This window comes from Marmota marmota, unplaced genomic scaffold, assembly GCF_001458135.2.
Source record: "Marmota marmota marmota unplaced genomic scaffold, marMar, whole genome shotgun sequence".
Classification (NCBI taxonomy): domain Eukaryota; kingdom Metazoa; phylum Chordata; class Mammalia; order Rodentia; family Sciuridae; genus Marmota; species Marmota marmota.
In genome coordinates, this window is record NW_026000169.1 from 8902438 (window position 1) to 8917250 (window position 14813).

The 14813-nt window shown below is 38.5% G+C and overlaps 2 protein-coding genes across 3 annotated transcripts in view; one reads left to right on the forward strand and one right to left on the reverse strand.

Annotated features, from left to right (window-relative positions):
- Positions 1–4598: 4598 nt before the first annotated feature.
- Positions 4599–14813, reverse strand: part of Gys2 (glycogen synthase 2) — a 67357-nt gene continuing 57142 nt past the window's right edge. The window contains exon 17 of the mRNA XM_048787277.1: positions 4599–5929. The gene's annotated coding sequence lies outside the window, so the exon portion shown is untranslated. The remainder of the gene's footprint in view (positions 5930–14813) is intronic.
- Spx (spexin hormone) lies at positions 5845–12728 on the forward strand. 2 transcript variants are annotated; one of them, XM_015498224.2, is made up of 4 exons: positions 5845–5925; positions 6094–6151; positions 6686–6748; positions 8268–8482. In XM_015498224.2, the coding sequence occupies exons 1-4, from the start codon at positions 5845–5847 to the stop codon at positions 8450–8452; spliced, it is 387 nt and encodes a 128-aa protein (XP_015353710.1). In that variant the 3' UTR covers positions 8453–8482. The 2 variants fall into 2 exon arrangements, 1 of the variants encoding a protein (XP_015353710.1); XR_007342044.1 differs by lacking the exons at positions 5845–5925; positions 6094–6151 and adding an exon at positions 11436–12728 and having other exon boundaries at positions 6530–6748; positions 8268–8351.

Below are 14813 nucleotides of genomic sequence, written 5' to 3' on the forward strand. Positions count from 1 at the left end.
TTTGAAGAAAACTTTAAAAAAATATGTAAACCTAGGGATTTAAAACTGTCATTGCATTGCTATTTGTGTGTCTAGAAGCCTGCTATAGAATTTCTTTGCTACAGAAGGAACAGTTTACTGAAAGCTGATATGATTGCCACCATTAATTTAAAAATTGAACAATGAACTTATAAACTAGTGGAAAATACTTAAATATTTTCTGCAAATGGAAGGAATATAACATACTTAAATATCTGTACCTAAATAAAACATCTTCCCATCTACAGTGTTTTAATCATAAATTTTGTTAAAGGCCAAGCCCACAATTAAAGTACCTAATAAAAATTTGTTGAATCCAGTAATTACACTCTTAAGTCTTGACAATTGTCAGTTGAATGGAACTCTTGAATCTGTTATTAAATACCTAGATTATCTCTAATCTTATCTTGGGCTAAAAGGTTCCAACCTCTAGCCTTCTACCTGTATCGATGTGGGAGATGGGGTACAGAAGTAGCATGCCCCAAACTTACCAACTGGCATGCTTTTCCATGACCATACCTTTCCTCAGGTCTCCAGGTCTAATTAAAATGCCACTTCTATCTTTCCTATCCACTAGGCCAAGACAGGTCACCTTTCCTTATCCTCACACAGAATTTTATTTGTTTTGTATTAGAGTATGGAAAATATTCTTGAAGTTTAAGTACTCTTATATTTGTATCTCCAGTTCCTGGCATTTAGTAAGTGCCCAGTAAATGTTGGAATAAATGAAAGTTAATTCTTCCAGCTCTTCTGTCATTGTCCCCACTAATCACCTCTTCTGTGTTGAACTCAGCCTCATGGAAGCAGGTTTCTATCAGCCATAAAGTTGAATCAAATGATCTGACCCTGCAGAAGTCTATGGTTCAGCTGCACATTTCTTATAACTTGAAAAACACATGATGTAACCAAGCAGCTTGTCCATAGAGAGAAGGAATCATAAAGACTATGCCTACAGATTGGCACCTTTCTTCTCTAGTAAAGGGGGTCTTCTGGAGATACCCAGAAACTGCTACAATTTTGAGGCTGGTGTGAATTGCTGGTTCTCAGTTTCTTTGCCTTTGTTTCAGTATGAAATAAAAGAGATTCTTGTTCTCTTTCAAGATGGTGTCTTTATAGTGGGAATTCTTATTACGAAGTAGAACAATCCCAAGGAGAAAATTATGAAGTGAATCTATTCCCCAAGCAAAGAAAGAGAAAAAATATCCCACATCAAGAAGGGTCACTTGAGGGGGCTGGGGTTGTGGCTCAGTGGTAGAGTGCTTGTCTAGCATGTGTGACATACTGGGTTCGATTCTCAGCACCACATACAAATAAATTTTTTTTAAAAATTCATCAACAAATAATAAAAATATTTTTAAAAAAAAGAAGAAGAAGGGTCACTTGAGCTGGGCACAGTGGCACATGCCTCTACTCCCAGTGGCTTGGAAGGCAGGAAAATTATGGGTTCAAAGCCAGCCTCATCAATGGCAAGGCGCTAAGCAACTCAGTGAGACCCTGTCTCTAAATAAAATACAAACTAGGGCTGGGGGTGTGGCTCAGTGGTCAAGTGCCCCTGAGTTCAATGCCTGCTACCCCCCCCCAATAAAAAGAGTTACTGGTATGGCAATTTCTCACATGTATAAAACAGTGCTAATAATGATGGGTAATTGGATCCTTGAAAAAGAGCTTTCTGGTCTGATGTTTGTGATCTTATGAGGTAGCTGGGAGTTCTGAAGCAGCATAAGCACTGGATTTGACACTAACGACCACTTAACATCCTGATGATTCAAATTCTAAGTCTGCTCATAAGTGAGACTCAGTATCTAGTAAACAATTTTAATGGAGTTTTTAAAAAATGGACCTAATAGAGCTTTGTCAAAGTGTTATGAAAATATTAGGTGTTAATGTCCTGAGAGTATTTGCAGCCCAAGGACCTAAATGAAGACCACTGGGAACACTGCCTGCCCCACCTTCCTATTTGATGGTCATACCGGGTTATGACTAATGCTCAACCTAATCCATATTACATAAATATTGTCTCCTGTATGTTTCTGAAGCTCAGTGTTTACAAAGAACTATCAGTAGTAGTATTTTGATGCTTGCATCTTGATCCACAGCCTTTTTGCTATATCTTTGTGCTGCTTTTACATGACATATACTATACAATCATTAGCAACTATGTACTATTGGTTATCTTAGAGTAATGGTGACTGTACATTAATTCACACACTGTGCTCAGTCATTTTAAAAGAGTGTTAAAATCTACTAGTGAAAAACAGGTAAATTTTAGCACTTTTCTTTATCTACCCCCAAATCCCTAGGTTCTATTGACTCTCAAAAAACTAGTATCTTCAAATTCTCTCCTCCCTTCCCCTATGTATAGTGCTGGAGAAAGCATCTGGAAGGATTTGTAACCAGAAAACAATTGGATTATCTATCCCAAGGTATTAGTTCATTTGGGAATCAAAACCTTAACTAAAGGAAGGTTGGGTAAAGACACTGATCCATAAATAGGAAGTTTTATTTTGGATAGCAAGCCTTTTATTTTGAATAGCCGACATTATTGCCCCTAAAGCCCCTCGTAAAATTGGTAGCCCCTTGGGGAAATGATTTCTTCTACCTGTCAGTTAAGACAACTGACTTAAGGAACAGAGAGGCCCTGGCAGAAAATGAAGCCAAAATAGAAGATGGAATCCATATCCTAATTCATATAATGCCAACCAAAATTTATTCTGTCATTCAAAAAGTAATTTGGAGAGTTGGGGATGTAACTCAGAGGCCCTGGATTCTATCCCCCACCCAAAAAAAAAAAAATATAGAAGAAGAAAAAGTAATTTGAACATTCTGGTACGACAATAGCTGGATTGTCCGTGAACTTTTTCCAAGATAGCAGCTGTTTTGTACATGAACATAATAAACACTGACTTGAAAGAATGTCTTCAGAACAGTGACAGGTGATTATTGTTTAAATAGGAACTGGGCCCCCTCAGCAAATTGTAAGAATCCAGTGAGGAAGGCAAAATCGTCTCCATTGAATATGCCTTTTAAAAGCCTTTAAAAAATGTTTAAAAGTCTATTTGTTCAACATCCACTGTCTGGTCATACTGTTGGCAGAATAAAATTCAATAGTCATGCCTGTCATCTGTTTTCTACCAAACGACTTAGCCTATCTCTTGGCTTAAACCTGTAAATCTTTAAAATGTTGTGATTTAACAAAAACATTTTACTGGAGGTCAATGCCCTTTGGAAATCCTTTTAGAAGAAACATTCTGGCATGTGGCTTGTGGTATGACAACAATATTGATAACATGTCAAAACCATTCTCTTCATTTGTGCATATGAAACTGAAAATGGCAGCTTTGACATAGAACATCTACTTGTGAATTAATTTGCTAAACTATTATGAACAAAGCACATGATTTTTCCTTAAAATTGGAAGTTCAAAACACGTTTTCTTATTGACTCACTTTCCTCTCTCACTTCTAAAACCTTTGTATTTGGGGTATGGAAAGAGAAGAAATGCATTTAACTTGTTAGATAACCTAGTCACTGGGTTTCACTTATTATTAAATTTAAAACAGAAATATGCATATTTTAAATCTTTTGTGGCTCTGTTTTTGGAGATAGTTGCTATAATCCTTTGAAACGAAAATTCTAAAATCTAATATTTATTACAATTTTATCCAGTTTCAGTACTAACATTATTGTCCTTAGTTTTTATCTTTCTCTTCAAAGATAGAAATAAACTCTGTATTAATGGCTCTGGCTCTTGCTTGCTTTACTTATTCCTTGCAGGGAATAAATAGTTCTCAAATTTCTACCTACAAACTACCTCCTATATTCCATTTTCATTTACTAGCCAAACCTATTTTTATGTGACTGTCAAGTCAAAATATCAAGTGCCCAAATTCCAATCCGCCTTTTCCGAGTATTTGCAAATAGACAGCATTAGCTCTTCATATTTCAATCCCAAATGAAACTTGTCTGTTCCTATTCTCAAATTCCATAAATTTGTATTTCTAACCATTCTCCCAGTCACACAGACTCTGCCCTTTAGTTTTCCTCATTTCCTATATCCCTCTAAGCTTTTCTACTAAAAATATCCAAGGTTCAGAAGCATCTATCAGAATCACCTGCAGTTTATTAGAATTGCAGGCCCCACTGAACTGTTCTGAATCAGAATCTGCATTTTAATAAGATTCTAGTTAAGTCTGGTGCACTATGCCTGAGCAGCACTGCCCTTACTTAGCAGGGACTACTCTGATCTGAATGTTTGTATACCCCTAAAATGCATATGTTGAAATCCTAATCCCCAATGTGAATAGTATGTAGGAGTGCATTGGGAGGTGATAAATCATGAGGGTAGAGCCCAAATGATAGGGACTAGTACCCTCATAAAACAGCCCTGGGGAACTTGTTTGCCTCTTCCTCCATGGAAGGACTCAGCAGAGAGGTCGTCAAAAAGTTCTCGCCAGAACTCAACCATGCCCATATCTTGATTGGATTCTCAGCCTTCAGAACCATGTAAGGAATTTCTATTTAAAAGCTTCCCAGTAATATTTGCTAACTTTCTATTACTATTAAAAAAAAAAATCAGAAAATCAACCTATGAAAAGTTTTATTTGGGCTCACTGTTTTGGAGGTTCCAGTCCATGATCCAGTGGATCCATCATATTTAGGCCTATAAGAGCACATCAAGGCAGGAGCTCATGGTGAAACAAACCTATTCACCTGATGGTGAGGAAGCAAATGAAAAGAAGAAGAGGCTGGGGTCTACTTTCTACTTCAAAGGTATGCCCTAATGACCTGAAGACCCCTCACTAGAAAGTAAGCTTGATCAAAGCATGTCTTTTTTAGTCCACATCTATTCCACTTGAACTAAAAGGAGGATAGTCTGATATATAGTAGGCATTCAATATGTATTTGTTAAATAATTGAATCAATAGATAATTAAGTAAATGACTGATGTCAAATTCCATTAAGATTCCCTAGCCTTTTTATTTCTACCCAAGTTATTCATCTTCAGCCAACAATGATAAATTGATAGCTGGTCACTTTATTCATTTACTTTTGCTTCCACCTTGGACTATTGATTATTTTCATTAATAATATAGATGACGTTGATAAAAGTGCTTTGGGCAGCTAACAGGAAAAGCAATGGCAAAGATGCTGACACATTCAGAATGTCTCCTGGCTGATGTGATCAATATCTAAACAAACGATTTCCATCCATCAATCATTCCTCTACTTCCTGCAATTGAATCTCCCTGGAGAAGTCATCAGATCCTTTCAATCTTGATGACTGACAAGTTGTCCCTGTGGATTCCCCAACACTGTGTAGATGGGGAGGTGACTTTGACAGTAAGACTTTAAAAGCTCTAAATTCAAAACAGGATTAGATTAGAAAACTCACAGGTAAAGTCATAGTTATTTCAGGGTTCTGAAAGAAGCTGAATATGAAGGTAAGTAAAAGTTTTATTTACTCGAGACATTTTAGTTATTTTATAAAAAGCTTTATAACTTTTCATCTATTTTTAGTGAGCATTTTAGAGGCTAAATGATATTGAACTTTTATAAAATAGAATTGTTTGATTTTACTGAGGAAAAAAATCACTTATTCACCCAATTCCTCATTTGGGTGAGGTAATGAAAATAATATATTTCTAAATAATTTTTCTAAGTGAACTCTGTGGGTTAATAAAAAGGGAGACTGGGAGAATACCTCCACATACAGAGTATTAAAATAGAACATAGCCAGAAGTAAGGGATTTGTAATCGTCCACGCATAGAGGAAGAAAGCAGAAAATCCAATGGGCAGGGGAATGACCCTCTTTGGTTCATCATGTCATGCAGGGAGCCAAAAGTCTGACAGCAGCAACCCTGGCTCTTCTCCTGATGTTTTCTGTCCTGGGAAACAGCGCTCCTCAGGTAACTAGATACAAAGAACAAATCCGTTGCATGCACGCTGTGCCCACTCTCTCTTTTCTTCTTTTCTTCCCCTTTCTTTACTTCTTCTTCTTCTCCCTCTCCTCCACCCCCCTTGGAGGACTGAGCTGTGATCATTTATTAACCTTTCTTCTCTTCTCCTGCTTATAGAAATTCTTTAATAGAAGAAACTGGACTCCTCAAGCTATGCTCTACCTGAAGGGGGCACGTAAGTTCCCAAATACTTTGTTCGTCCTACAATGATAATGAAAAACTCTCAGGGTGCATGAATCCATGAACAGATAGTTGAAAAGCCTGAAGACAGAATAATATCAAACTTTGCTTCTTTACCAAAGTGAGGCCATCTGGTAATCCAGGAAAAGATAGGAGAAGGAGGACAATGAGAGCAAGACTCCCTGATAATTAGAAACCTTCCATTCTAAACCTGAAGATTGCCATTTCTTGGTGCAGACACAACCCTGAGGCTTCCTAGGGAAGAGAGCACTGATCTATGAACTTGACCTCGGCTCCAAAGCGCCCCTGCAGCCCTCTGGCTGTGGCGGCGCGGGAAGTTGGGACTTTTCTGCAGGTTTCCGCAGCACTGGCCTCGGGCCGGGCTGTCTTCTGTGCGCCCTAAACCCTTCAGCCAGGCACGGCTCTGACCTGGAGCCACCCGCTGCCGCCGCTGCCCCATCTCGCTGCGGTGGTTTAACCCGCAATTGCCCCAGGCCACGGGGGCTGATCCCCGTGTCTTGCTTTGCAGAGGGGCGCCGCTTCATTTCAGACCAGAGCCGTAGGAAGGACCTCTCCGACAGGCTGCCTCCAGGTGAGTGACCTAGACAGCAAGGGCTGATGTCCGGTCTTGAAGCTGGAGAGGTCGAGCAGGGCTCGCTCAGCCCTGCGCGGAAGGAAAGCTTCTCCCCGATCCGGAAAGACGCAGCTCTCCAACTGCCCTGAGATACAGTTGGCCTGAATCCAGCTCAAGCAGCTGCAGGACTCGCAACGCTGGAGCTGGGGGTGTGACGCTCTGCCCCTCGGGACCAGGGCTCCTGAGGCGGAAGCGGGCGCCGCAGCAACCGAGGCTTGACTGGGTCGCAGTCTTCTGGCTGCCAGGGTTTGCAGAGGTCCTCAGGAAGCGAGGCAAGGGCGGACAGGCAAAATCTGGGGTCCAGCTCAGAGGGGTAGGGAGGGGTATAAAGAACTGTGCAACTGCTTCTAGAAATGTACCTATGCATTAATGGCAGGAGTTTTGCTCAGTTTCCTCTTAAACGTTATTGTTGCTATTATTATTAAAATAATCATTAACCTAGGAGCCTCAAATGTATCTTTATTATATCAGTAAAAGAGCTATTATTAAAAGGTTCAAAACCAAAATTAGGTAAGTGGGGGACATTAGAATGGAGCCAGGCACTGTTGTTTTTCGTGATACACCTTTCCATGTCACTGAATTAGAGATTATAACACAATTAATATTTTTTAAAAATTATAAATATTGAAATGCTAAAGAATAAAAATATATACTTATTCTGAAAAAATATCTAAACCTTTCTGCGCATTTGGGCACAGTGTCACAAACCTGTAATCCCAGCATCCTGGGAGGCTGAGAATCCTAAATTCAAGGCCAGCTTCAGCAAGTTAATGGGACTAGGTCTCAAATAATAAGAAGAGGTTTTTTTTTTTAACATTTTATTTTTTTAGTTTTCGGCGGACACAACATCTTTGTTTGTGTGTGGTGCTGAGGATCGAACTCGGGCCGCACGCATGCCAGGCGAGCACGCTACCCTTGAGCCACATCCCCAGCCCAATATGAAGAGTTTTTAAAGGGGGCTGAGGATGTAACTCAGTGGTCAATGCCCTTGGGTACAGTTACAACTACCACAACAAAACAAACATCTTTCTGCCCAGACATCTCTATAAGTTATGAAGATGGAAATTTCTCATAGGCTCTTTCTCTTAGTCCTCTGTACTTTCATGCCATTCTCTTAAGAACATAGTTCAAAATATTCTTCCCTAGCCTGTAAGTAAAAGATATAATCACTGGGAAGTCATTTCTAAGGGAAGTATGAAATATTTCCATTTATAAAAATCAGTGTTCTGGGACTGGGGATATAGCTGAGTGGTCGAGCTCTTGTCTAAATTGAGTGAGGCCCTGGGTTTGATGTACACGCACATACACACACACACACACACACACACACACATCAGTGTCCTATGTACTCTTTGCTTAGGGATAAAAAAAAAACTATTTCATAGAGGTATTTCTACTATTGTAGAATACTAGAATAGTATTTATTTATATGAATATTTAAATCCTAATAGAATCTTTATAATTTTTTTTTCTCTAGAAAGACGAAGCCCAAATCCCCAACTACTAACTCTTCCAGAAGCAGCAGCTCTATTACTGGCTTTGTTGCAGAAACCACAAGAAGGTACAAGTATAGTAATCTCTTTTTACTGCAGAACAGAGCAGGATTCTGTCTTGAGTACACTCTTCTCACTCCAAAAAGTCACAAAGATGTTTATTCTATAAAGACCAATATATTTGTCATTAAAGTGAGGCTTGAGAATATAAAAAACATTTCTTGATGAGACTGATGAACTTTATATGAATTTCACAATCCACCGCCTATTTTTTCTTAGAACTCAAAGCTGATGGAGCTTATTCTTTTGTAATTGAAAACATTGAAACCAAAAAAGATTGAATAATCATAAATCCAGTTGTTCCTTATTAAAAGTTAAACCAAATAATATTGCTGAAAGTCAACCATTTTCATTTTTACTTGTAGAAGTTTCATATAGTTCACCCAAATAGATAAGGACCAGTTCTGATTCTAAGCCTGTCTGATTTTCACTACACTGTATAGGCTCTTCCATACCAGGACTAGGCAAAATCTTCAAGTTGAACCATTTTGTCCATGTGGCAATAAAACTACTAATTAAATTAGGCATCTTGGTAATGGATCAGCTGGGTCTTTGGAGGCTAACCAACCTGGTTTAAATCCTGGCTCTACTGCTTTTCTACCTGGGTGGTCCTGAGTCTTAGTGTCATGATATCCATGTTCAGGGTTTCAACAAGGGCCTAATAAACAAGGTATGTAATTCTTATTACTATTAAGAATAAAAGACATCAAAGCATAATAAATAGACCTAGAATTTTCTCTCTCAAAAATTACAATGAGCCAGGTATGGTGGCGAATGCCTGTAATCCCAGTAGCTCAGGAGGCTGAGGCAGGAGGATCGTGAGTTCAAAGCCAGTCTCAGCAATTTAGCGAGGCCCTAAGCAACTCAGTGAAACCTATCTCTAAATAAAATAGAAAAGGGGCTGGAGATGTTGCTCAGTGGTTGAATGCCCCTGGATTCACTCCCCAATACAAAAAAAAATTATAATGATATCATATTTATGACATAATTTAAAATGTAAAAGGTCTAAAAATATATGGCAAGTGATCTGGTGGTCAAAGCACATACTACAGCCGTGGTTCCCTGACATTTATGCTACTGGAACAAACACGTGCTGTGTTTAGGATTGAACTGAGCCATGTGGGAGGAGGCAAGACAGCAGAAGGTACTTTTTAGGCTGAAGTTTTGCCTTTGTTGTGAAACAGTGCCTGTGAGCAGCACATCAAAAAGAGTGGGACAAAGAAGTCTTTTTGACCCAAAATGCCAGGGCTAACTGGGACATAGAGAAGACTATAATTCTTATTCAGAAAATATAAATTTATGCCTTGTAGGTGCCACACACTGTGGCAGACAGAGGAGAGAAGAGACTAAGCCAAAGCAGGAATGAGAGTAGCTTTTGTAGGGAAAAGAGGGGGTCAACAGGGAGTGGCACAGCAGAACACAGGAGCGGTGGTTATAACAGAACTACTATAATACTGCTGCTACTATTGATCATGATGATGATGATGATAGCTAATAACGATCAAGTCCTTGCTGTAGTACAGTGGGCCAGGCACTATACTAAGCACTTGATATGAATGTATACCTTAATCCTCACAAGAACCCCAGGACATGGATACTCTTTTGTGTTTTTAAATAGGTTTATTTATTTATTCATTCATTTATTCATTTATTTTGTAGTTGTATATGGAGAATGCCTTTATTTTATTTGTTTATTTTTATGTAGTGCTAAGGATCAAACCCAGTGCCTCACACATGCTAGGCAAGCGCTCTGCCATACTCTTAACCCACATTTTATAGGTGATGAAATAGAGGCACAGAAGGATCAAGTTGCTAGCTCACCATCAGAGAAGGTAACTCATTCTGTATTTTAGAATGAATGATGCAATGTATGGATCTTCAGCAGAGAAATGGCATGGTAAAGGAAGATGAGTCTGATTATGATACACAGAGTAATAATAAAAGCAATAAAAATTGCAACCATCCAGGAGCACTTATGATGTGTCCAACAGCATTGTTAATCTTTAGAGCTCAGAAAACTGGACCTTTAAGAATTGTATTTGCTTTCCTAAGGTCATACAGAAAGTAAAAGGTGATTCTGAGATTTTCTTTCATGACCGGTGACTGACTCTGTAGCTCTTTTGATGATGCCATGACACCTCATGGATTATGTTGGAAAAGAAAGGCTGGCATGAGGACCCAGTGAGAAGCCAAGGAAATAAGAAGGAGTGAAGAATGAGGTTGGTGGTCAGTGGGGGTTGATGGAGGGGCTCATGCTCTGAAGTTTTGCAAGTTTCATTCAGCTAACAAGTGTTCCTGCTTTTTGTCTCATTGCCTTCCCAGAAGGAATCACCTAATAAAGGAACTTTCACAAATGCATTCCTATGTACTTGAGAACATTACGTTAAGCGAAATAAGCCAGATTCAGAAAGTCAAGGGTCTTACGTTTTCTTTCATATGCACAAGTTAGAGAGGAAAAAGAAAATGAAAGGTGTGACAGTTGAGGGGGAGGTGCTCAGGAAAATCCAAGGGAGATCAGTAGAGGAGAGGAAAGGGACCAAAGGGAGGGAAGGGAAAGGAGAAAAATGTTCTGCTATGTAATCCTTCCAAAGTAAGATAGAGAGAAAATAAAGAGAGAATAATATGATGCAAGTGGATGGTCATAATTGTGGGTATTTTAGACAAGAAACATAATTATCAGTATAAGTATATTATATGTATATATCCTGACATACGGCCCTTTCAGATTTCTACCAAACCTCCTTTGTTATAGATTCATTCATCATAGATATTCAGATATATCCCAAGCTGAGGAGGAAATTTTTTAAACCAAACAAATCAAAACCCATTTTTTAAAAAATTTCAATAGCAGAGTCCAATAGTTAATATAAATTAGTGGACTAAATGTTTATTTGCTGAGGTTCTCTTCATTTACTTTCCTCCTTTTTAAAACATGGAATGTGGGCTGTGTATATAGCTTAGTTGGTAGAGTGCTTGCCTCAAATGCACAAGGCCCTGGGTTCAATCCCCAGCACCACACACACACACACATACACACAAGCACACACAAAGGAATGTGTATGTTTATTTTGCATGATTTTTTTTTCTTACAGATGGAGAAAAAAACTCTGATCAAAGCAGATTCCTGGGAGATGGTCTGCTAAACTGGTGAAAATAAACCAGAGTACATTCAAGCATAGTTCTGTTCTTGTTGAAAACATGAACCATGTGAATAAAGCCCCTGGACCCTTTTACTATGATCTTAGAAATATGTCCTACTAGTTGTATTTTTCAGAAGCAAAAGAAATGTAGAGTTCTAAGCTAAGACCATCATCATCCGCTCTTGCTGTTTCAGGTCCTGTTCAGATCACCTGGTGTCTTTCTCTACAATTTTTTTGGAGCATTTCTAATAAGGCTGAAAACTCATTACAGCCAAAACCTGGCTTGATCTTGGTTGTTGGTTTTTCATCCCATTACCCATTTGCATTCTGATGTCACTCAGCAGTGGTTCTCCCTGTTTCCCCTTTTTCTTATTCCTAAGAGAAGGGTCAGGCCTGGCAGGACTGGAAAAGGGAGAGTCTTACTGTGTAGTTTCTCCAGGAGATTTAAGTTGTTAAGGAAGGAAGTGGAAATGGGCTGGCTGGGAAGAAACCCTGTAAGAATACATGAGTGTGGTTACTGAGATGGGGAACAGGTAGTTCAGCTGGAACCAGTGAAAGGTTTGCTGAAGGGCCATAACTAGGAGCTCCCCAGGTGCCCTCAGGAGATTTCCCAGAAATCATTTTAGAAAGTTGGGTCTAAAAGTTAGGGACTTAAGCAAATGGAGACTTTGCTTGAGTATATATCATACAAAGGGAACCAGCTAGTTTTCAAGAGGTAACCCATTTTCCATGGCTAAAGAGTCTCAGCAAATTCTAATCCTCTGCTTACTCTAACTGCCTAGGTCTTCAGGCTTCATTTGACATTGGAGCATTACATTAAGGTACCCTGGTAACATAGTGCATGTAATATAAACTAGTTTACTACTTTTCAAAGTCAACTTGGGTTCAGTATCACCTGAACACAAATACAGTCACACCCCTACGGCAAGCATAATAATTTATTTGGAATCACCACATGACCATCATGTTTTTAACCTAATCAATTCAGAGTTGTTACTGATAAATGTTATAAGTGGAAAGTATTGTTAATTCTTATGGTAATCAGTATGTAGCCATTATTTAGTAGCCAAAGAATATCTTTCTGTGAATGTCTCCAACTTGAAATTGTAATTTCACTCTGTTAAGTAATCAAAATCATCTGGCTCTTGTTTCATAATTGAATCATAATACAATAGTCAAGTTAATATAACATTGATCTCTGCCAAAAATTAATATACATGCATTAAAAACTTCTATGTGGCATTATAATAGGTGTCTGTCATTAATTTTGATTTGATTTTAAAGTTGATTTAGTAGACAATGCATACATCCAATTTATTGAAAATTATTATTTACTCATCAGACATAAACTTATTCATATTGCCTAGTTAAATATTATGTGTATTCCAAGAATGCTTTTTTTTTTTTTTTGTATCAGGGATTAAACTCAGGGATGCTTAACCATTGAGCCACACCTCACCTTCTAATATCATCACATTGGGGATTAGGATTTCAAATATGAAAGGGAGGTGTGGGACACAAACATTCAAACCTTGGCAATTCAAATCATTAAAAAAAAAAAGTCAGTCTTGTTGCTAGGTACACGAGCTCACGCCTATAATTTCAGCTACTTAAAGGCTAATGCAGGAGGATCTCAAGTTCAACACCAACCTGAGCAACTCAGTAAGACCCTCAGCCACTTAGCAAGATCCTGTCTCAAGACAAAAAATAAAAAGGGCTGGAGATGTAGCTCAATGGTAAAGTGCCCTTGGATTCAATTCCCAGTACAAAAAAAAATTTTTTTTAAATTAAAAAATAAAGTCTAGGGGGCTGGGGTTGTGGCTCAGCAGCAGAGCGCTCGCCTAGCACATGCGAGGCCCTGGGTTCAATCCTCAGCACCACATAAAAATAAATAAATAAAATAAAAAATAAAGTCTTGCTGTCAACTGATCAAGTACTGTACAATGTTTTCTATACTTTCTGTCCTCCAACTTATGAATATATACATTCTTTAAAAGCATCAATTCACAATAACCTCAAAAAAATAAAATATTTGGGGATTAATCTAACCAAGGAGGTGAAAGATCTCTACAATAAAAATTATAGAACCCTGAAAAAAGAAATTGAAGAACTTAGAAGATGGAAAGACCTTCCATGTTCTTGGATAGGCAGAATTAATATTGCCAAAATGGCCATACTCTCAAAAGCAACATACAGATTCAATGCAATCCTCATCAAAATACTAATGACATTCTTCACAACTAGAAAATAACAATTTTAAAATTCATTTGGAAGAATAAGAGATCCAGACTAGCCAAAGCAATTCTGAGCACAAAGAACAATGCAGGAAGCATCACAATACCTGATCTCAAAAACGACAGAACTATAGTAACAAAAACAGTATGGTATTGGCATTAAAATAGACCAGTGAAATAGAATAGAAGACAAAGAGACAAACCACATCCTTACAGCCATCTGATACTTGACAAAGTTACCAAAACTATATGTTGGAGAAAAGATAGTCTTTTAACAAATGGTGCTGAGAAAACTGGATATCCATATGTAGAAGAATGAAATTAGATCCCAATCTCTCATGCTGCACAAAAGTCAAATGGATCAAGGATTTAGGAATTAAAATAGAAACCTTGGAACTGCTGGGAGAAAACATAGGGTCAATACTCCACCATACAGATGCAGGTACTAACTTTCTCAACAGGACCCCTAAAGCTTAAGAAATAAAACCCTGGGGCTGGGGTTGTGACTCAGTGGTAGAATGCTCACCTAGCATGTTTGAGGCACTGAGTTCGATGCTTAGCACTACATAAATGTAAAATAAAGATATTGTGTCCATTTAAAACTAAAAAAAAAAAAAAGAATCACTAAGTGGGAAGCCAAAAAATTGAAAATCCTCTGCACAGCAAGGAAATGTTAAGAGCGTTGTTTTAGTCAGGTTTTTTGCTGCTGTAACTAAAAGGTCCGGAACAGAACAATTGCAGAGGAGGAAAAGTTTATTTGAGGGTTCATGGTTTTGGTTTTGGAGGTATTAATCCATAGAAGGCTGGCTCCATTCCATGGGGCTTGAGGTAAGGCTGGACATCATGGTGGAAGAGTGTGACAGAGAGAAACATCTTACATCGTGATCTGGAAGTTTAGAGAGTCCACTGGCCAGATACAAATGTATACCCAAAATCACGCCCCCAATTCCCACCTCCTTCAGCCACACCCTACCACTTTCAGTTACCACTCAGTTAATCCCTATCAGGGGATTAAATCACTGATTGGGTTAAGATTCTCTCTCTTTCTCTCTCTCTCTCTCTCTCTCTCTCTCTCTCTCTCTCTCTCTCTCTCTCT

Bases quoted from the DNA above. Each gene is read 5' to 3' on its own strand.
- Spx (XM_015498224.2), top strand. From the start codon at position 5,845: ATGCAGGGAGCCAAAAGTCTGACAGCAGCAACCCTGGCTCTTCTCCTG. The intron at 5,926-6,093 runs GTAACTAGATAC...TCCTGCTTATAG, and splicing joins TGGGAAACAGCGCTCCTCAG to AAATTCTTTAATAGAAGAAA. The intron at 6,152-6,685 runs GTAAGTTCCCAA...CTTGCTTTGCAG, and splicing joins GCTCTACCTGAAGGGGGCAC to AGGGGCGCCGCTTCATTTCA.